Raw genomic sequence first — 24,070 nt, forward strand, 5'->3', positions numbered from 1 at the left:
CACCACTAACACACCACCACCACCACCACCACCACCACCACCACTAACACCACCACCACCACTAACACCACCACCACCACCACCACTAACACCACCACCACCACCACTAACACCACCAGCTCCACTAACACCACCATCAGCACCACTAACACCACCAGCACCACTAACACTACCACCAGCACCACTAACACCACCACCACCACTAACACCACCACCACCACTAACACCACCACCACCACTAACACCACCACCAGCACCACTAACACCACCACCACCACCACTAACACCACCACCACCACTAACACCACCAGCACCACTAACACCACCACCAGCACCACTAACACCACCACCACCACCACTAACACCACCACCACTAACACCACCACCAGCACCACTAACACCACCAGCACCACTAACACCACCACCACCACTAACACCACCACCAGCACCACTAACACCACCACCACCACTAACACCACCACCACCACCACCACCACCACCACCACTACCACCACCACCACTAACACCACCACTAACAGCACCACTAACACCACCACCACCACTAACACCACCACCAGCACCACTAACACCACCACCACCAGCACCACTACACCAGCACCACTAACACCACCACCACTAACACCACCACCAGCACCACTAACACCACCACCAGCACCACTAACACCACCACCACCACTAACACCACCACCAGCACCACTAACACCACCACCACCACTAACACCACCAGCACCACTAACACCACCACCACCACTAACACCACCACCACCACTAACACCACCACCAGCACCACTAACACCACCACCACCACCACTAACACCACCACCACCACTAACACCACCAGCACCACTAACACCACCACCAGCACCACTAACACCACCACCAGCACCACTAACACCACCACCACCACCACTAACACCACCACCACTAACACCACCACCACTAACACCACCACCAGCACCACTAACACCACCAGCACCACTAACACCACCACCAGCACCACTAACACCACCACCACCACTAACACCACCAGCACCACTAACACCACCACCAGCACCACTAACACCACCACCACTAACACCAACACCAGCACCACTAACACCACCACCACCACTAACACCACCAGCACCACTAACACCACCACCACCACTAACACCACCACCAGCACCACTAACACCACCACCACCACCACTAATAACATATTCCTTTACAGCATCGCAGGTAGGCGGCTGGCACAACACAGACAGCTGTCTTGGAGCAGATGTCGACAATGTAGACGTCAGCCTGTCGCCAGCCCTGGACCTGCCTTCACCACGGCAGCCAGACTCTCCTTCAGGTAACATCGAAGTCCACTTCGATGTCCAGCGCGCACCCTCACCCCATCTATCACCCAGCATGATTGTCAATCCTACTCTGGAACCTCTCCCTGCACGCCCCAGTAGCATGAATTCAGTGCACTCTTACGTTGCAAGAAATGCGCAGGATGCGCCTGATGTTCATTCTCTTCCTAACGACGGACGGCGAAAACGGTCGTGGTTTCGCTTACCGCTTTCGCCACCCGTTCGTGATCCTCCCCGTTCCGCTATAATTGCTAAGTCTGGGATTATAGACGGCTTGCATGTTTACCATTGGTTTACACTGTATGTTTCACAGGGACCCTCTGCAGCCTCGGCTCCAGGTCACGGTGAAATTAATCAAATTTTACCCCATACGGGAGTTAGTAAGCACCTAGACATCAATCACCAGTCATCCATGGAGAGTGACAGCAGTCACCCGTCACCTGTGGGAGGTGATATCAGATACCAATCACCCATGGGGAGTGATAGCAGTCACCAGTCATCCATGGAGAGTGACAGAAGTCACGCATCACCCGTGGGGAGTGATCGGAGTCACCCATCACCCGTGGGGAGTGACAGGCCAAAAGCCACGGGGTCCACAGGCAGTAAATTAAGCACATTAGATACCACAAGTCCCGGTATTGATCTAGCAGCCGGGGAGGAGGACTCCCACCTCCCCACACTTCACGAAAGCCTTATGTTCGTAAATCACGAAAATATCTTCGCCGATAACACGCTACACGAACCAGGAGCACTTACACAATCTTCCGTTAAGGCCAGACGTGTAAGATCGGCCTCTGACGTTGAAGACGATGCTCAAACTGCCTCCCACTCGCTGCCTCTTACAGGAAACTTAACCTCCATTCTGGAGCTTACAAACAATTCTTTCTTTGTCGTTCTGACGTCTAAAAATACTCCGTCGGGAGGGAGTGAATTAGGAGACGCGGCAGTGGAGTCGCCTTCACGAGACAGTGTAGAAGTAGGCTCCAGAGCCTCATCAGAGACTCTCATGAATAATCCACAGACATTAGCAACAGCGACAGCACACGGCCAGGACCCTCAGCTGACAGCTGTAACCGGAGCCCACCATTATATTATTACGCGAACAGCCGCTACCACTACGCGGGAGCTTGCCGCAGCACCGCCAGAATACCGCACCCGCAACCCACTCAGTGACGCAGAAAATGCAATCTTACAGGAGAGAGAAAGTTCGTTGGTAAGTCGCCAGGGGATCGTCATCCCTGATCTTATGAACGCACCTTCATCACCAAACCAACTGGAGATCTTCCCTCCAGAGAACTCAGCGTTACACAGCCATGAATATCAAGCAACTGGCAAGACATTAGCAGCTCCTCTAGTACTCCCTTCGTTTCAGGACACAACACCAGTCCTCCTTCAGCATGTAGATCCTCCTAGTAGTGTCAACACCCCATCTACCACAACCACCACTCTGGAACCTCAGAATCAAATTCCCTTCTCTCAGGACTTGCAGACTTCCAGTTCGGTATCTGGAAGTAGCGAAGCGAGTGTATACGTGCGCACTAATGATGAGGGAACTGGTTTAATTGATAGTAGTAAACAGGTGGATCTATTTCCGCCAAATACACAACCCACACCTGTTGAAACTACCTTAATGACCATCGCATCGACTAAACTTGTTGATTCAGCTCAGAATACAAGTCAACTCTCCTTACACTCGCTATCCGTGAGCTCTACTACAACTTTAACCTTGGATATCAACACGAATATGGACATCAATGACACCTCTATACATCTAGCGTTAGCAGTAACAGGAGAAACAGAACAGAAAGTGGGCATAACAACAGACCCCATTGTCGCTCCTTTAAAGCCTCTCTCTGATGAGCACATAAAACTCAGCCCAGTGGGAACTAATAATACAAAACTAACAAACTCTCACAAGGGCTTTCGAGATAATCACACTGACGACAATTTAATACCAGACCCACACGCTGCGGCAGCTATTGCCCATAACGTGGGCCCAGAGCTAGGGGAAGCCCATGCTGGCAGTCCCAGAGGACAAGTAAGGGGCCAGTCCGTAGGAGAGGAAAAAAATAATGGAGAGAAAGCAGATAACTTTGATATAAAGTATGGAAATAAGCAAGAATATCAGTCTGAGGAGACAGCGAAGTACAAGATGCAAGAGGGTCGTGAAGAACAATCACAGGCTGATAAACCTTTGGCTAAAGGAGTTCCTATATCCTTTGAAGCCCTGATGAACCAGGAACAGAGGGTCGGATCCACCGACTTCCGTCAGGACCTTGAAGGGAACGAGGGAGATCGTAACCTTAAAATATCTCCCGGCCATAAAGAAAGTCTCCAAGGGAAAAGAGATAAGTTTGAGAGTAGAGAGACTGACAACGATGACGCCAACTTGGCTGCCTTCAAGTTCTTGACTTTCCATCAGGAAAATCGCCATCAAACTGCAGAGTTCTCAGCTTTGAGGACTGTTCAAAGCGACGAAGCTGATGGAAGTGTTAGAGGAGCTATAAGGAAAGTCTCGACCAGAGTGGACCATGAAGCACTGTGGGAAGCTGAACGCCCACCTAACGCAGCTAAGGCAAGAACCGGGCTGTATAAATCAACACATGGACATAACGTTCAAGATACAGAGATGAACAAGAAGTATACCGAAGAACAGCAGCGTGACGAAGAACAAAACCACGAAGGCAGTGAGAACAAGGACACCAGCGCAGCAGGAATACAAAGTGCCACTGGATACAACACTAAGCCTGACGTGCCTGCATTACACACCCTGACCACATCCCTTCACACCAAGGCTCCCTCCCACCCTCTTGATGTGGCCCCTCACTCTCTTTCCCAAGTGGAAAGACACACTGAAAGCACACAGGAACCCCGGGAAGGATTACCTCGAAAGGAGGGTCAAATCCTCGTGATTTTCCCCTCACGAGGGGAATATATTCCCCAGGATGGAAAAGATAAGAGAGGATACACAACACAAGGACGTGGTACAACAGACAGTGATACTTCTGTTGTAGGTGCTGTGTACGGTTCTATTTTACGAGATGAACCAGCTGTTTTTTCCGTTGAAGATAGTGTTGCTGTCGGAGATGGTGGTGGTGATTCTGCTGTCAGAGATGATGCTGGGAGTTCTGCTGTCAGAGAAGGTGATGCTGGGAGTTCTGCTGTCAGAGATGATGCTGGGAGTTCTGCTGTCAGAGATGATGCTGGGAGTTCTGCTGTCAGAGATGATGCTGGGAGTTCTGCTGTCAGAGATGATGCTGGGAGTTCTGCTGTCAGAGATGATGCTGGGAGTCCTGCTGTCAGAGAAGGTGATGCTGGGAGTTCTGCTGTCAGAGAAGGTGATGCTGGGAGTTCTGCTGTCAGAGAAGATGATGCTGGGAGTTCTGCTGTCAGAGAAGATGATGCTGGGAGTTCTGCTGTCAGAGAAGATGATGCTGGGAGTTCTGCTGTCAGAGAGGATGATGCTGGGAGTTCTGCTGTCAGAGAGGATGATGCTGGGAGTTCTGCTGTCAGAGAGGATGATGCTGGGAGTTCTGCTGTCAGAGAGGATGATGCTGGGAGTTCTGCTGTCAGAGAGGATGATGCTGGGAGTTCTGCTGTCAGAGAGGATGATGTTGGGAGCTCTGCTGTCAGAGAGGATGATGCTGGGAGTTCTGCTGTCAGAGAAGATGATGCTGGGAGTTCTGCTGTCAGAGAGGATGATGCTGGGAGTTCTGCTGTCAGAGAGGATGATGCTGGGAGTTCTGCTGTCAGAGAGGATGATGCTGGGAGTTCTGCTGTCAGAGAGGATGATGCTGGGAGTTCTGCTGTGGGCAGAGATGCTGAAGCTACTTCTGCTGTCTGGGGAGACAGTTCACCTCCCTGGAGAGACGTCGGAGAGACGTCTTCACAGCAAGCTGGTGAAAGCGACAGCTTAATGGCTCCTCGGCACACGTCACTTTCTAGGACGTCAGAACGCAGCGAGGTAAATATTGATCAGGGGGCGCCGCCCCACCTACTCTCACGCCCCCTAGCGCCTCCCAAGACACAATCAACCTACAAAGACGCTAGAAGCGAAGTTCACCTTATTACCTCCGATATGATGTCCGGAAATCAAAAACAATTAACAGACCAACTGATGCTATCAGAATCATCTCCAGCGTCTCCCAGCATCCACGAACAGTTAACAGACCAACTGATGCTATCAGAATCATCTCCAGCGTCTCCCAGCATCCACGAACAGTTAACAGACCAACTGATGCTATCAGAATCATCTCCAGCGTCTTCCAGCATCCACAAACAGTTAACAGGCCAACTGATGCTCTCAGAATCATCTCCAGCGTCTCCCAGCATCCACAAACAGTTAACAGGCCAACTGATGCTCTCAGAATCATCTCCAGCGTCTCCCAGCATCCGAGAGGATGAGAAGGTTGAGAGAACCGACAGTAAAAACTCCTTCAACTACGAAAGTTTACGGTCAGTTGAAGCGGCACCGTTCTCAGATAACGTAACACCTTCGGATGCCCATGTTCGTAATACAAATTCTTACGAAGGTGTTGGTGGAGCACTGGCTCTTCCTGTTATTGGAGATATCTCGCTGCAAAGAAGACCATCCTCGGTGAAAGACCAACCTGCCAGTGTTGGAATTACTGGTATTAAGGGAATTGGAATCAACGACTTGACAGACAAAGATCAAAGAAATAAAATGGGGGACGGAATTTCTTCTCCCCCGAGCAACCAAACTGGAGAAATTGCCACCAAAGGTCTGGTTGCCCCAACCACACATATCAACCACAACGTTAACTCGCCACACGAGTATAAACGCCAGGAAAGTATCGAATCTCTGAGAAAGCAATCAGCTCCAGGGTCTGGGGAAGCATCCAGCGGACCGGGTTACAACGAGCGTAAGGAATCGAGTATCGATACCACGAGATCTGAAGCCAACCAAGAATACTCTTTCCTTTCAAGAAGCAATCAAGTGGTAGCTGATCCCAATCACAAGTCCGTCCACGCTCAGGTCAGCCCAGGGGATCCTACTGAAGAAAATAGAGAGGATCTAAACCCCTCCCTATCGATCTTGAGTGCCGGTGAATCGGACGTGGAGAGCAATACAGGTTCAGATGAGTACGATTATGAATACGACACTATGGGTTTCTTTGAGTACGATCTGCCTAATGAGGACACTGATTATGAAGAGAATAACAATAACAAAGGTTTAAAAGTGGGAGGGAAAGATCCTTCCAGGAACAAGGGTATTGACGAGGACGGGAAGGATCTCAAGAGGATTCCAGGAAGTTCACTGGATCGTCCTCTGGAAGACTCATTACTGGACGAGGAGAACGACACCGGAGCCTCAGGGAGAGACCAAACGACCCGTCGTCCCAGCTCACAAGTGATAGAGACCGTATTGTCGCCGCCACGCTGGAATTTTACAGATCCAGGTGAGACCAGAGGTGGAGACGAGGTTGCTGGAAGACCAGCAAGCAGTGAGGGAGCTGTCCATAACAGCAGCTCTGCTGACAGCAGCAGCAGCAGGGGTCCTGCTGGCTCACACCCCAGTCTTATGCCCCATCGCGAACTATCGCAATCCCCGGATTCTCCATGCAAATGCTCATGTCAGTGCGATGGAGGTGAGAATCCCACCGTAGCACCAGGGCGTGTTGAAGCAAATCTCAATTCTTGGGCTGGTGTGGGTGGGGTGGGCGAAGGGGGCGGCCCACCCACTTCCCCAGACCAGGAACCCACCCACCCACACCGTCACCACCACTCAGGAACAAGAAATACCTTACACACCCACCCCAACAGACATTATCCTGAAGGTGGTGACGGGAGGCCAGTAAACGATTCTTCAGCATTGACTACCCACAAACCCACACCAGCACTGCACGACCACTTTCTTGACATCAAACCCACACCAACATTAGACGACCACCTAACTGCTACCCACCAACCCACACCAGCATTAGACGACCACCTAATTGCTACCCACCAACCCACACCAGCATTAGACGACCACCTAATTCCTACCAACAAACCCACACCAGCACTAGAAGAACACACTATCCTAGTGCTTGAGGCACCTAGAGAGGATGGTAAAAAAGTTACTGGTGGTGACCTGGCTGGTGACACTGACGCACCTGGTGTTGTAGTTATCAAAAAATACAGCTATACGTTAGTGAACGCCCCGGAAGTGACGCACGTCGTAGCGGCTCCTGACGCAGTGTTCTCCGGCTCTACAAGACCTACTCTACAACCCACCAGCGTCGCTGGTAGCGTAGACGCTACCAAGATCCACGCTACCCTGATCTTAGACTCACAAGGTAAGTCGAACGAAACTCTTCTACTCCGACTAACATATACTCACCTGACTCAGAGTGAAGCCTACTCACCCCCCTCCTTTTAACCTGTAACAAAGTGAGGACCTTACTCCTATTCCTCGGATCAAATATGATTATCTAACATCCCACGCACTGGTTAAGTTTGTACAAGCTACATAATTTATATGTAGTCCGTGATTAGCGATAAGATATACATGTGTGTGTGTGTGTGTGTGTGTGTGTGTGTGTGTGTGTACTCACCTAGTTGAGGTTGCGGGGGTCGAGTCCGAGTGTGTGTGTGTGTGTGTGTGTGTGTGTGTGTGTGTGTGTGTGTGTGTGTGTATTCATCTAACTGTACTCACCTAATTGTGGTTGAAGGGTCGATTCATAGCTCCTGGCTCCACCTTTTCACTGGTCGCTACTGTGTGCGTCGCTGTGTGTGTGTGAGTGGGCTGTGATAAACATACTTACACGTGTGTGTACGTAGTGATACACACAGTGATAACAGTTCTAGAGGTGGTACCTCCCTATATTATATATATATATATATATATATATATATATATATATATATATATATATATATATATATATATATATATATATATATATATATATGCAAGGAATTCGCAAGAGCAGGTGAAATATACACAAACACTGATCTCTGGCTGAAGGAGACTCGAACCTACGAACCTTGGAACAAGGTGCTCAGTGCTTTACCAATCTACCCACACTGGACCAATACCTCGGAGTCCAGCTTGCGCTATACTTTGATGCAAGGCAGCCAGCTTTCTGGGAGAAGGCTTACAGCTTTTCATCTCATCCCCTGCATGCATCAGCCTTACTAGAGATGAAAAGCTGTAAGCCTTCTTCCTGAAAGCTGGCTGCCTTGGATCAAAGTCTAGCGCAAGCTGGACTCCGAGGTATTGGTCCAGTGTGGGTAGATTGGTAAAGCACTGAGTACCTTGTTCCAAGGTTCGTAGGTTCGAGTCTCCTTCAGTCAGAGATCAGTGTTTGTATATATATATATATATATATATATATATATATATATATATATATATATATATATATATATATATATATACTGTGTACTCGCCTAAATGTGGTTGCAGGGGTCGAGTCATAGCTCCTGGCCCATGTGTGTGTGTTTCATACTTGAAGTTCACAACCGTGAAATAAATTCACAACAGTCAACTTTAAGTTCACAAAAGTTCTTACACTGACTACTAACTTAAGTTTCATAACGAACGACAGTGCAAGAAAATATATTTCTAAGTGATACAGACCTTGAACTTTAAGTTATCTCTAAAGTCTATCAGCAGGAGTGTTCTGAAGACCCTGTCTATCAGCGGGAGTGTTCTGAAGACCCTGTCTATCAGCGGGAGTGTTCTGAAGACCCTGTCTATCAGCGGGAGTGTTCTGAAGACTCTGTTTATCAGCAGGAGTGTTCTGAAGACTCTGTTTATCAGCAGGAGTGTTCTGAAGACTCTGTTTATCAGCAGGAGTGTTCTGAAGACTCTGTTTATCAGCAGGAGTGTTCTGAAGACTCTGTTTATCAGCAGGAGTGTTCTGAAGACTCTGTTTATCAGCGGGAGTGTTCTGAAGACCCTGTCTATCAGCGGGAGTGTTCTGAAGACTCTGTTTATCAGCAGGAGTGTTCTGAAGACTCTGTTTATCAGCAGGAGTGTTCTGAAGACTCTGTTTATCAGCGGGAGTGTTCTGAAGACTCTGTTTATCAGCAGGAGTGTTCTGAAGACTCTGTTTATCAGCGGGAGTGTTCTGAAGACTCTGTTTATCAGCGGGAGTGTTCTGAAGACTCTGTTTATCAGCAGGAGTGTTCTGAAGACTCTGTTTATCAGCGGGAGTGTTCTGAAGACTCTGTTTATCAGCGGGAGTGTTCTGAAGACTCTGTTTATCAGCGGGAGTGTTCTGAAGACTCTGTTTATCAGCGGGAGTGTTCTGAAGACTCTGTTTATCAGCGGGAGTGTTCTGAAGACTCTGTTTATCAGCGGGAGTGTTCTGAAGACTCTGTTTATCAGCGGGAGTGTTCTGAAGACTCTGTTTATCAGCAGGAGTGTTCTGAAGACTCTGTTTATCAGCGGGAGTGTTCTGAAGACTCTGTTTATCAGCAGGAGTGTTCTGAAGACTCTGTTTATCAGCAGGAGTGTTCTGAAGACTCTGTTTATCAGCAGGAGTGTTCTGAAGACTCTGTTTATCAGCAGGAGTGTTCTGAAGACTCTGTTTATCAGCAGGAGTGTTCTGAAGACTCTGTTTATCAGCAGGAGTGTTCTGAAGACTCTGTTTATCAGCAGGAGTGTTCTGAAGACTCTGTTTATCAGCAGGAGTGTTCTGAAGACTCTGTTTATCAGCAGGAGTGTTCTGAAGACTCTGTTTATCAGCAGGAGTGTTCTGAAGACTCTGTTTATCAGCAGGAGTGTTCTGAAGACTCTGTTTATCAGCAGGAGTGTTCTGAAGACTCTGTTTATCAGCAGGAGTGTTCTGAAGACTCTGTTTATCAGCAGGAGTGTTCTGAAGACTCTGTTTATCAGCGGGAGTGTTCTGAAGACTCTGTTTATCAGCGGGAGTGTTCTGAAGACTCTGTTTATCAGCAGGAGTGTTCTGAAGACTCTGTTTATCAGCAGGAGTGTTCTGAAGACTCTGTTTATCAGCAGGAGTGTTCTGAAGACTCTGTTTATCAGCAGGAGTGTTCTGAAGACTCTCTTTATCAGCAGGAGTGTTCTGAAGACTCTGTTTATCAGCAGGAGTGTTCTGAAGACTCTGTTTATCAGCAGGAGTGTTCTGAAGACTCTGTTTATCAGCAGGAGTGTTCTGAAGACTCTGTTTATCAGCGGGAGTGTTCTGAAGACTCTGTTTATCAGCGGGAGTGTTCTGAAGACTCTGTTTATCAGCAGGAGTGTTCTGAAGACTCTGTTTATCAGCAGGAGTGTTCTGAAGACTCTGTTTATCAGCAGGAGTGTTCTGAAGACTCTGTTTATCAGCAGGAGTGTTCTGAAGACTCTGTTTATCAGCAGGAGTGTTCTGAAGACTCTGTTTATCAGCAGGAGTGTTCTGAAGACTCTGTTTATCAGCAGGAGTGTTCTGAAGACTCTGTTTATCAGCAGGAGTGTTCTGAAGACTCTGTTTATCAGCAGGAGTGTTCTGAAGACTCTGTTTATCAGCAGGAGTGTTCTGAAGACTCTGTTTATCAGCAGGAGTGTTCTGAAGACTCTGTTTATCAGCAGGAGTGTTCTGAAGACTCTGTTTATCAGCGGGAGTGTTCTGAAGACTCTGTTTATCAGCGGGAGTGTTCTGAAGACTCTGTTTATCAGCAGGAGTGTTCTGAAGACTCTGTTTATCAGCAGGAGTGTTCTGAAGACTCTGTTTATCAGCAGGAGTGTTCTGAAGACTCTGTTTATCAGCAGGAGTGTTCTGAAGACTCTGTTTATCAGCAGGAGTGTTCTGAAGACTCTGTTTATCAGCAGGAGTGTTCTGAAGACTCTGTTTATCAGCAGGAGTGTTCTGAAGACTCTGTTTATCAGCAGGAGTGTTCTGAAGACTCTGTTTATCAGCAGGAGTGTTCTGAAGACTCTGTTTATCAGCAGGAGTGTTCTGAAGACTCTGTTTATCAGCAGGAGTGTTCTGAAGACTCTGTTTATCAGCAGGAGTGTTCTGAAGACTCTGTTTATCAGCAGGAGTGTTCTGAAGACTCTGTTTATCAGCAGGAGTGTTCTGAAGACTCTGTTTATCAGCAGGAGTGTTCTGAAGACTCTGTTTATCAGCAGGAGTGTTCTGAAGACTCTGTTTATCAGCAGGAGTGTTCTGAAGACTCTGTTTATCAGCAGGAGTGTTCTGAAGACTCTGTTTATCAGCAGGAGTGTTCTGAAGACTCTGTTTATCAGCAGGAGTGTTCTGAAGACTCTGTTTATCAGCAGGAGTGTTCTGAAGACTCTGTTTATCAGCGGGAGTGTTCTGAAGACTCTGTTTATCAGCGGGAGTGTTCTGAAGACTCTGTTTATCAGCAGGAGTGTTCTGAAGACTCTGTTTATCAGCAGGAGTGTTCTGAAGACTCTGTTTATCAGCAGGAGTGTTCTGAAGACTCTGTTTATCAGCAGGAGTGTTCTGAAGACTCTGTTTATCAGCAGGAGTGTTCTGAAGACTCTGTTTATCAGCAGGAGTGTTCTGAAGACTCTGTTTATCAGCAGGAGTGTTCTGAAGACTCTGTTTATCAGCAGGAGTGTTCTGAAGACTCTGTTTATCAGCGGGAGTGTTCTGAAGACTCTGTTTATCAGCAGGAGTGTTCTGAAGACTCTGTTTATCAGCAGGAGTGTTCTGAAGACTCTGTTTATCAGCAGGAGTGTTCTGAAGACTCTGTTTATCAGCAGGAGTGTTCTGAAGACTCTGTTTATCAGCAGGAGTGTTCTGAAGACTCTGTTTATCAGCAGGAGTGTTCTGAAGACTCTGTTTATCAGCAGGAGTGTTCTGAAGACTCTGTTTATCAGCAGGAGTGTTCTGAAGACTCTGTTTATCAGCAGGAGTGTTCTGAAGACTCTGTTTATCAGCAGGAGTGTTCTGAAGACTCTGTTTATCAGCAGGAGTGTTCTGAAGACTCTGTTTATCAGCAGGAGTGTTCTGAAGACTCTGTTTATCAGCAGGAGTGTTCTGAAGACTCTGTTTATCAGCAGGAGTGTTCTGAAGACTCTGTTTATCAGCAGGAGTGTTCTGAAGACTCTGTTTATCAGCGGGAGTGTTCTGAAGACTCTGTTTATCAGCCTGAGTGTTCTGAAGACCCTGTTTATCAGCGGGAGTGTTCTGAAGACCCTGTCTATCAGCGGGAGTGTTCTGAAGACCCTGTTTATCAGCAGGAGTGTTCTGAAGACCCTGTCTATCAGCGGGAGTGTTCTGAAGACCCTGTCTATCAGCGGGAGTGTTCTGAAGACTCTGTTTATCAGCAGGAGTGTTCTGAAGACTCTGTTTATCAGCGGGAGTGTTCTGAAGACTCTGTTTATCAGCAGGAGTGTTCTGAAGACTCTGTTTATCAGCGGGAGTGTTCTGAAGACCCTGTTTATCAGCGGGAGTGTTCTGAAGACTCTGTTTATCAGCAGGAGTGTTCTGAAGACTCTGTTTATCAGCGGGAGTGTTCTGAAGACTCTGTTTATCAGCAGGAGTGTTCTGAAGACCCTGTCTATCAGCGGGAGTGTTCTGAAGACTCTGTTTATCAGCAGGAGTGTTCTGAAGACCCTGTCTATCAGCGGGAGTGTTCTGAAGACTCTGTTTATCAGCAGGAGTGTTCTGAAGACCCTGTCTATCAGCAGGAGTGTTCTGAAGACTCTGTTTATCAGCAGGAGTGTTCTGAAGACGCTGTTTATCAGCAGGAGTGTTCTGAAGACTCTGTTTATCAGCAGGAGTGTTCTGAAGACTCTGTTTATCAGCAGGAGTGTTCTGAAGACTCTGTTTATCAGCAGGAGTGTTCTGAAGACTCTGTTTATCAGCAGGAGTGTTCTGAAGACCCTGTCTATCAGCAGGAGTGTTCTGAAGACTCTGTTTATCAGCAGGAGTGTTCTGAAGACTCTGTTTATCAGCAGGAGTGTTCTGAAGACTCTGTTTATCAGCAGGAGTGTTCTGAAGACCCTGTCTATCAGCAGGAGTGTTCTGAAGACTCTGTTTATCAGCAGGAGTGTTCTGAAGACTCTGTTTATCAGCAGGAGTGTTCTGAAGACTCTGTTTATCAGCAGGAGTGTTCTGAAGACCCTGTCTATCAGCAGGAGTGTTCTGAAGACTCTGTTTATCAGCAGGAGTGTTCTGAAGACTCTGTTTATCAGCAGGAGTGTTCTGAAGACCCTGTCTATCAGCAGGAGTGTTCTGAAGACTCTGTTTATCAGCGGGAGTGTTCTGAAGACTCTGTTTATCAGCAGGAGTGTTCTGAAGACTCTGTTTATCAGCGGGAGTGTTCTGAAGACTCTGTTTATCAGCAGGAGTGTTCTGAAGACTCTGTTTATCAGCAGGAGTGTTCTGAAGACCCTGTTTATCAGCGGGAGTGTTCTGAAGACTCTGTTTATCAGCAGGAGTGTTCTGAAGACCCTGTCTATCAGCGGGAGTGTTCTGAAGACTCTGTTTATCAGCAGGAGTGTTCTGAAGACTCTGTTTATCAGCGGGAGTGTTCTGAAGACTCTGTTTATCAGCAGGAGTGTTCTGAAGACTCTGTTTATCAGCAGGAGTGTTCTGAAGACTCTGTTTATCAGCAGGAGTGTTCTGAAGACCCTGTCTATCAGCGGGAGTGTTCTGAAGACTCTGTTTATCAGCAGGAGTGTTCTGAAGACTCTGTTTATCAGCAGGAGTGTTCTGAAGACTCTGTTTATCAGCGGGAGTGTTCTGAAGACTCTGTTTATCAGCAGGAGTGTTCTGAAGACTCTGTTTATCAGCAGGAGTGTTCTGAAGACCCTGTCTATCAGCGGGAGTGTTCTGAAGACTCTGTTTATCAGCAGGAGTGTTCTGAAGACTCTGTTTATCAGCGGGAGTGTTCTGAAGACTCTGTTTATCAGCAGGAGTGTTCTGAAGACTCTGTTTATCAGCAGGAGTGTTCTGAAGACTCTGTTTATCAGCAGGAGTGTTCTGAAGACTCTGTTTATCAGCGGGAGTGTTCTGAAGACTCTGTTTATCAGCAGGAGTGTTCTGAAGACTCTGTTTATCAGCAGGAGTGTTCTGAAGACTCTGTTTATCAGCAGGAGTGTTCTGAAGACCCTGTCTATCAGCGGGAGTGTTCTGAAGACTCTGTTTATCAGCAGGAGTGTTCTGAAGACTCTGTTTATCAGCAGGAGTGTTCTGAAGACTCTGTTTATCAGCGGGAGTGTTCTGAAGACTCTGTTTATCAGCAGGAGTGTTCTGAAGACTCTGTTTATCAGCAGGAGTGTTCTGAAGACCCTGTCTATCAGCGGGAGTGTTCTGAAGACTCTGTTTATCAGCAGGAGTGTTCTGAAGACTCTGTTTATCAGCAGGAGTGTTCTGAAGACTCTGTTTATCAGCAGGAGTGTTCTGAAGACTCTGTTTATCAGCAGGAGTGTTCTGAAGACTCTGTTTATCAGCAGGAGTGTTCTGAAGACTCTGTTTATCAGCAGGAGTGTTCTGAAGACTCTGTTTATCAGCAGGAGTGTTCTGAAGACTCTGTTTATCAGCAGGAGTGTTCTGAAGACGCTGTCTATCAGCAGGAGTGTTCTGAAGACCCTGTCTATCAGCGGGAGTGTTCTGAAGACCCTGTCTATCAGCAGGAGTGTTCTGAAGACCCTGTCTATCAGCGGGAGTATTCTGAAGACCCTGTCTATCAGCAGGAGTGTTCTGAAGACCCTGTCTATCAGCGGGAGTGTTCTGAAGACCCTGTCTATCAGCAGGAGTGTTCTGAAGACCCTGTCTATCAGCGGGAGTGTTCTGAAGACCCTGTCTATCAGCAGGAGTGTTCTGAAGACCCTGTCTATTGTCAGGGTGTTGCTCTAAGGTCCCCATCTATCGTCAGGGTGTTGGAATGATCCCGTCTATCGTCTGTATGTGCATGTGTAGAAGTTATTCCCATGCGTGCATGTGTAGTTATTATTGTTGTTGTTAGTACACTTGTTGTCACTTGTATCTGTGCTGAGAGAGAGAGAGAGAGAGAGAGAGAGAGAGAGAGAGAGAGAGAAAAAAGGGCTCGGGAAAATAGGTGATTTAAAATGGCAATAAATCTTGTCTCCCCATCCCCCATAAGCCTTGTCTCCCCATCCCCCATAAGCCTCCATTTTCACCCCATTTTATCCTGGGTCTCTTCTTAAGGAACAATTTAGAAAATGGGCCTTCTTGAGAGCTGGTAGAGAGGTGATTTTAGCCTGATGGGGGTATTTGTCGTGGCTGTGATGTAGTGTGTGTACTCACCTAATTGTGGTTGCAGGGGTCGAGACTCAGCTCCTGACCCCGCCTCTTCACTGATCGCTACTAGGTCCTCTCCCTCTGCTTCCTGAGCTTTGTCATACCTCTTCTTAAAACTATGTATGGTTCCTGCCTCCACTACTTCACTTGCTAGGCTATTCCACTTGCTGACAACTCTATGACTGAAGAAATACTTCCTAACATCCCTGTGACTCGTCTGAGTCTTCAGCTTCCAGTTGTGACCCCTTGTCCCTGTGTCCCCTCTCTGGAACATCCTATCTCTGTCCACCTTGTCTATCCCCCACAGTATCTTGTATGTCGTTATCATGTCTCCCCTGACCCTTCTGTCCTCCAGTGTCGTCAGTCCGATTTCCCTCAACCTTTCCTCGTACGACATTCCCTTGAGCTCTGGGACTAGCCTTGTTGCAAACCTTTGTACTTTCTCTAACTTCTTGACGTGCTTGACCAGGTGTGGGTTCCAGACTGGTGCTGCATACTCCAGTATGGGCCTAACATACACAGTGTACAGTGTCTTGAACGATTCCTTATTAAGGTATCGGAACGCTATTCTCAGGTTTGCCAGGCGCCCGTATGCTGCAGCAGTTATTTGGTTGATGTGTGCCTCCGGTGATGTGCTCGGTGTTATGGTCACCCCAAGATCTTTCTCCCTGAGTGAGGTCTGTAGTCTTTGTCCACCTAGCCTATACTCTGTCTGCGGTCTTCTTTGCCCCTCCCCAATCTTCATGACTTTGCATTTGGCAGGGTTGAATTCGAGAAACCACTTTCTGGACCACATGTTCAGCCTGTCCAGGTCTCTTTGCAGTCCTGCCTCATCCTCGTCCGATTTAATTCTTCTCATCAACTTCACATCATCAGAGTCTATTCCTTCCATCATGTCGTTCGCATATATCAAAAATAGCACTGGTCCTAGAACTGACCCCTGTGGGACCCCGCTCGTCACAGGCGCCCACTGTGATACTTCTTCACGTACCATGACTCGTTGCTGCCTCCCTGTCAGGTATTCCCCGATCCATTGCAGTGCCCTCTTTGTTATATGCGCCTGATTCTCCAGCTTCTGCACTAATCTCTTGTGAGGGACTGTCAAAGGCCTTCCTGCAGTCCAGAAAAATGCAATCAACCCACCCCTCTCATGTCTTACTTCTGTTACCTTGTCATAAAACTCCAGAAGGTTTGTGAGACAGGATTTGCCTTCCATGAATCCATGCTGGTTTTCATTTATAATCTTGTTCCCTTCCAGGTGTTCGACCACTCTCCTCCTGATAATCTTCTCCATAACTTTGCACACAATACATGTCAGACAGGTCTGTAGTTTAGTGCCTCATTTCCGTTTCCTTTCTTAAATGTGGGGACTACATTTGCTGTCTTCCATTTCTCAGGTAGTTGCCCAGTTTCAAGGGATGTGTTGATTGTGGTTAGGGGCACGCACAGCATCTCTGCTCCTTCTCTTAGGACCCATGGGGAGATGTTGTCCGGTCCCATCGCCTTTGAGGTATCAAGGTCACTTAGCTTCTGCACCTCCTCCTCGGTTGTTCGTATGTCATCCAACACTTGTTGGTATGGAAACAAACACATATGCAGTTTAATGTGATCCTTTATTGACAACGTTTCTCCCACACAGTGGGTTTTTTTCAAGTCACAAACAGATCTACCTGGGGTGGAAGGTACGGGAGTATTTATAGTCAGGTTCAGAATGTTGTCAAGTGGAGAATGCTGCATCTGATGATCTACCGGGTGGGGTTATAGAGTCTAAACTCCCAGACACTCCAACGTTCAAGCTGTCCAAGACAAGCTCAACCAGGTCGAGCCCTCAATCCAGTTCACACTTGAAGTCGACAACACTTCCTTTCCTTGATATTGTTCTCTGCAAAGCTAACCATGAACTTGTTTTAAAGTATCGAAAACCCACCAACCAAAACTATCTTCTCCACTTCTACTCCCACGACACAAACTAAACGTGGTGTTATTATAGGCTTCTTCCTGCGTGCACTCAATCTGCAGCAACGAGTTCCTTGAGGAAGAATGTACTATAATTGAACAAGAATTTCCCAAATTCCACTATCCTCGTCACTTCATCAGAGACTGCAGACGACGGGCATTAAACATCAACACACCCAGAGAAGACACTGCCGAGAAGAGATACATAGTCCTCCCCACCAACATATTTCCAACATCTTTTCCAATACATCATTCCAAGTATCTACCTCCACAACCACGACCATCAAGGACATCACCAGTAGTAAACAGGACAAGCTTCCATCCTCTGCAGGGGTATACATAATCCCTTGTAATGACTGCAACAAATTATACGTGGGCGAAACATGAAGAGACCTCCAAACACGTATTTCAGAACACCAGTACGCAAGCAGGACTGACGATACAAGGAATGCCTGTGTACAACATCGCAATTCACAACCATTTAATTAACTACAGAAACTCAAGACTTACCACCACAGAAGACAACACTCAATACCGAAGAATCCTGGAATTATCGCTTATCTCTATAACCAACAATTTCAACCAGAACAATGGCTTCTATAACATAGCTGAACCACTCGCCAAGAAACTTCATCGCTATCCCACATAAGAACATAGAACACTGCAGAACGTCTACTCAACTTGTCCAATACCCCTGCCAAGCTACCCAAGACTATAACCCCACCCGGTACATCAGATGCAGCATTCTCCACCTGACCTCAACATTCTGAACCTGACTAAATACTCACGGACCTTCTACCCCATGTAGATCTGACTAAAAACGTTTCGCCTACACAGTAGGCTTCTTAGTCGAGTACAGAAAGTAGGCAGGAACAGTAGAGATGTGAAGACAATGTAATCAGTCCATCACCCTTGAAGTCGTAGATTTGAGGTTTTCAGTCCCTCAGCCTGGAGAAGTTGTTCCAAAGTCTGGAACTGAAGATCAAGCGACAGCGTTGAGACAATTACTGTCGGAAGGAGAGGTGCAGAGTAGTGAGAATGTAGCCACTGAGAGGTCGTCCCTCTCAGATCAAACAATTCTCACTTGAAAAAGTTGTCCAAGGCGTTTTCTTTTCTGTACCACCACCACTACTACTCCGCACCTCTCCTTCCGACAGTATTTGTCTCAACACTGTCGCTTGATCTTCAGTTCCAGACTTTGGAACTGAACTTCTCCAGGCTGAGGGACTGACAACCTCAAATCTACGACTTCAAGGGTGATGGACTGATTACATTGTCTTCACATCTCTACTGTTCCTGCCTACTTTCTGTATTCGACTGAAGAAGCCTGTGTAGGCGAATTATTATAATAAAGGGGGAAACGCTAAACCCGGAGGATTATACAGCGCCTGGGGGGGTTGATGTGGAAGGCATTCAGGCTTAATTCGGGGAACTGGAGCACAGATCCAATTCCCTAAATCAAGAGCCCCTCACCAACATCAAGGAAACTTCCTTGGGGTGTGTAGGCGAAACTTTTCTGAATAAAGTTGCCTAAATGTTGCCTGTCTTATCTACCAACCTGTATTATATACCATTTTATAATCTTGAACTTTTTAAAAAGTCCACTGTGGGCGAAACTGTCAATAAAGGATCTCTTTAAACTGCATGCGTTTGTTTCCATAGTATTTTATACCATTTATTTTCACTTTGGTATATTCTTTCTATGTTCCCTTCTGTGCTGTCTTCCCACAGCCCTTCCTGTCTCTACTGTAAAAACTTCCTTAAATCTCCTGTTCAGCTCCTCACATACCTCCTGATCATTTCTTGTGAGTTCACCTTTTGTCCTAAATCTAATCACCTGGTCTTTGTTGTATAGCGACATCAGGATTATAATCAAAAAGAAGCGCTAAGCCACAAGGGCTATACAGCGACTTCAGGAGGAATAAAAACAGTTTCGGGTCAGTCTACTTTTGATGCCATGTCATCCTCATACTGTCGCTGGGCCTCCCTCCTTACCTGTGCATACTCTTTCCTGGCTCTGCTACTAATCTGCCTTTTATTTCCCCCCCCCCCACTCACTATTGCACTGTTTTTGCCTCTACACCGTTGGGTAAAACAGGGGCTCGTTCTGGTCTTCCCATTGTTTGTTGCCCTTGGGAATAAACCTTGCCACTGCCTCCATGCATATTCCATCATTTCGTTCACTGGCTTTCCTGCCAGTTCTGTCCCACGGAACCTCCCGCACGAAGTTCCCCAACCCTATGTAGTCCCCTGTTTCATAGAGGCTTTTCCCATTCACCTGTTACTTTCTCTACTTGCAACTACCATGTATGTATGCGTGCAGGCTTACTCAGCGCTTTAACTTCAGACAGTTGTTACCAAGGCTGGCTCCTCCTCAGGAAAATTAATGAATAGAAGAAATAATTCAAAGACACAAGTTTAATTATTTAATAATACAAAGAAAATATTGAAACATTGTGTATCCTAGTTAAAAAAAATTTAAAGTAAAAACGAAGTTAGAATTAAACGCTAATATGTACAGTTAGTTATACTGGGATGTCTGGTTGAGGTTGACACCGTTCTTCAGTCTATAGCCTTGAATAGTCAGTCCAGATGACAGGAACGCAGGTTCCTTACCACTGCGAAGATAAGGGGTAGTTGCTTGTAGGTGGGCTACGATGAATCAGGTAGGTAGATCAATAAGTGAAGTCTTCAACACCTTGGTTGGCAGGCGACCCGAGCGGTCATTCCAAGCTGAAAAGAAACGAAGGTTACCCACTTCGTAAGAAAATCACTCTCCGTAAGTACAATACTTAAGATGTGGTGATTATCTAAAACATTACACGAGACTTAAGACTAAAAGGACTAAATTCATTATTGGTCAAAAGTGAAGCTTTCAACCAGTATATCCACTGGTATAGAAGCAGAGGTTTGTACTTATAGTTGTGCTGGCAGCTGCGAGTCAAGTGTTTACTGTGGCCGGAGCCCCACACGTCACCTTTTGGGGTGGAGAAAAGGGGGAGGGAATAGCGGGAGGTAGACTGACCCTACCTTAACAAGCAGCCGGCAATCAAATTATCGTCACCATATACTCGCTTGTTACTCCTGTCAGTTGAACTTTTCCCTCACAGTGTGTGTGTGTGTGTGTGTGTGTGTGTGTGTGTGTGTGTGTGTGTGTGTGTGTGTGTGTGTGTGTGTGTTTTGTGTGTGTTGTGTGTGTGTGTGTGTGTGTGTGTGTGTGTGTGTGTGTGTGTGTGTGTGTGGTTTATGTGTGTGTGTGTGTTGTGTGTGTGTGTGTGTTTTGTGTGTGTGTGTGTGTATGTGTGTGTGTGTGTGTGTGTGTGTGTGTGTGTGTGTGTCAGTGTGTGTTAGTGTACTCACCTAGTTGAGGTTGCAGGGGTCGAGTCCAAGCTCCTGGCCCCGCCTCTTCACTGATCGCTACTAGGTCACTCTCCCTGAACCATGAGCTTTATCATACCTCTGCTTAAATCTATGTATGGATCCTGCCTCCACTTTTTTTTTTATATTTTATTTAAAACACAGGTACAAAATATATGGGTACATAATCAATATATAACAAGAAACAGACAGTAAACAATAATCAACTGTGACCACACAAATACTGACTAAGCACATATATGACATAAAAACTGGCTGCACTCAAATCAAACACTGCTTATACGTACTCCGCTTCCCGTATAAAACACGATAGATACCTACCCAGTAATGTGTACATTCCCCCCGTAAAAACGTGCCACTTACACCTTAATATACTCAGACATTCGCGACGTAGCTGCCAGGGAGTGTGGACGTGCCTCATACCTCTCTGATGATAAATTAGACACATGTGCAACTCTTGGGTATCTTTATTAAGGAAACGTTTCGCCACACAGTGGCTTCATCAGTCCATACAAAGGAGAATCTTGAAGAATAGGAGGAGAATGAGGTAATCAGTCCCTGAACCTTGAGTCGATGTGGTCAGTCCATCAATCTTGAATAGAATACGGCATACGTGCTGAGAAGGAGCTTATAAACCGTTGGTTTTTTTTTTTTTTTATATTTTATTTAAAACCAATACAGTTTAACATAAAAATAAAGAAACAGTATAGAACCTAATCAAATTAACTGACAAACGGATTGTACTTACATGCTCGCAAGATATTACAACAAAAACTTATATCAAGAACATAACTAAAAACAAAATTACATGTCACAGGGTCATGAATTGACATATATACACAACCTTGCATATATATAAATTGTACATATAAATGACATCTGACAAAGGTTCAATACACTTGAACATAAAATATACAAAGAAGTTATATCAGTTAAATCCCATCCTTCACATTAATCAAAAAACCAAAACCTAACATCATAATCTGACTAGATAATCTACATACTTATCCCTAACAATACAGCTGAACGTATCCCAACTTACAAATAAACAGAAAAGAATACAGCTTAGAACACAATAACAAGCTCTATACTGTTACAATACACCCATATAAAACTTTCAGACAAAAGGACTACGTCACTAAACTGTCTAGATATGTCTGTATACCATACAGACTAAAACTTAACATCAAGAACTTGCATGAACACCAAACCGGTATCAGGGTACAGACCTTAATTATAAACTTTAAAAAGAATCAATCATGCGTATATAAAGTATTACATAACGTCTGACCCATGACAAAGGCTCAATACAATAGAAAGAGATATATATTTCTATATATACACATACACACCCACACACCCACATCCACACACACACCCACACGTACACAAAAATTTTCACAAAATCACATTAATCATATGCACTGTATGCACAATGCAAAACAGGATATAAGTATCTCTCATCGTGCAAAAACCCAGCACGTAACATAAATACAAACTAAAACACACTGCATGTCGCAAATAACTTATTTCTCAAGAATCATGTTATACAAGACTGATACACATCATAATTATACATAAAAAATCTACTATATTATACCTACATTCTGAAAAGTGTTATATCTACCATAACGAGACCTTGAGCTCTACATCCACACTTGGATGCCATAAAGTCCCAATGAAAACCAGGAAACCATTCCAAACCCACATTCACAACACTCTCACGACCCCCCCCCCAGGGAGGCGAGCCCGCTGTTGCCCCCTGACTCCCTCCAACCTATGAAAACCCCTTCATTCACTCATATCCAATCACAGATTTACGAGAATCCCTAACGTTAGCATTCTATACCCCTCTGAGAAAGCCTGATCCCACCTCCTCCCATACAACTCTCTGTTACGACACATCGTACTATAGAACGTTACCGCAAGAACCTTTCTTCTCTCCTCACTATCCCCTCTCCCCCTCATCACCCACGACATATATATATAATCTACCATGATATAATCTAAAGCTCTTATGACACCCTCGTCTAACCCACCCATATCTAGACTTAGAGCACGCAAAACCGTCACCCCACGGCCCCCCACCCTCTGTACCAACCTACTTAACCAGCACCTAACCTCCTCTAGCCCTTCACAAAAGTAAACTACATGGAACGCTGTCTCATCCCCTCCACAGATACCACACCCCCCACCCTCTACAACCTGTCTGTTTCGTAATATCTCACCAGACGGAAGGATCCCATGCAGAAAACGAAACATCACCTCACGCGCCCGAGGTTTTAACTTCAATTTACTAAATCTAAACCAAATACTCTTCCACGCATACATGGGGAACAAACCCTCAACTGGGACAACGCACCTACCTACAAGTAACCTACACAAAACCCTTATACGAACCTTTCTCAGTTCCCTAACCAACATAACAGCCCTCAAAACTATTTCACATTCCCTCAACTCCATTCCTCGATACCACGTACCCAGCCTGTCGTGTATCCTTCCCAAACGCCCCGCGTTCACACCCTCACGCAACACTTCCCATTTAATGAACACACATTTAGCCCTCCATCTCAAATCCAACAACCCCATCCCACCCTGACTTACAGGTAACATTACAACCTCCCTCCGTAACCAATCACAACGTGAACCCCATAAAAATTTGTACACCCGTCTTAGTATCCCCGCAATCGCTGTCCCTGTAATTGGGAACACAGCTGCAACATACCAAACCTTACTATACAATAAAATGTTCACGACTATCACTCGCTGTATCAGAGTTAGGTGCTGGGGTCTCAGAACACCTAGACGCCCCACGATCCTTTCCAATAACCTATCCGAATTTTCCTCCCGCGCCGCAACCATGTCATCCCTATAAATAATACCACAAATCTTTAAAGACACCGCCCATTCTTTAACAACATTACATCTCCCCCCCACACCCCCCACCCAAGAACCCAACCCCATGCACCTAGACTTCGCACTATTTACCTGCATACCCGTGGCACTTCCAAATAATTGCACCACCTCGTCCAACACACTCATTGACATCCCTGCACGAAAGAGAACAGTGGTGTCGTCAACATATCCAATTAACCCCGGCCAGGCCCTCCCACCCCCCACACTTCCCGCACATGGCGTACATAAGCTACGGTCAACCATTCTATAAAAGGGGTCCTGGAAACACGCAAA

The 24,070-nt window shown here is 46.3% G+C and overlaps 1 protein-coding gene and 1 long non-coding RNA gene across 3 annotated transcripts in view; one reads left to right on the forward strand and one right to left on the reverse strand.

The window, feature by feature from the left end:
• Positions 1–24,070, forward strand: part of LOC128704954 (teneurin-m-like) — a 221,134-nt gene that overhangs the window by 32,449 nt on the left and 164,615 nt on the right. For both annotated transcript variants that reach the window (XM_070105115.1, XM_070105116.1), the window contains exon 3: positions 1,232–7,657. In XM_070105115.1, the coding sequence (XP_069961216.1) occupies positions 1,232–7,657 (6,426 nt within the window). The remainder of the gene's footprint in view (positions 1–1,231; positions 7,658–24,070) is intronic.
• Positions 20,101–20,450, reverse strand: LOC128704975 (uncharacterized). The gene is made up of 2 exons (XR_011394744.1): positions 20,420–20,450; positions 20,101–20,236 (listed from the first exon to the last, which is right to left on the reverse strand). It is a non-coding gene; the product is annotated as an uncharacterized lncRNA (long non-coding RNA).

This window comes from Cherax quadricarinatus, chromosome 97 (genome assembly GCF_038502225.1).
Source record: "Cherax quadricarinatus isolate ZL_2023a chromosome 97, ASM3850222v1, whole genome shotgun sequence".
NCBI classification, from domain to species: domain Eukaryota; kingdom Metazoa; phylum Arthropoda; class Malacostraca; order Decapoda; family Parastacidae; genus Cherax; species Cherax quadricarinatus.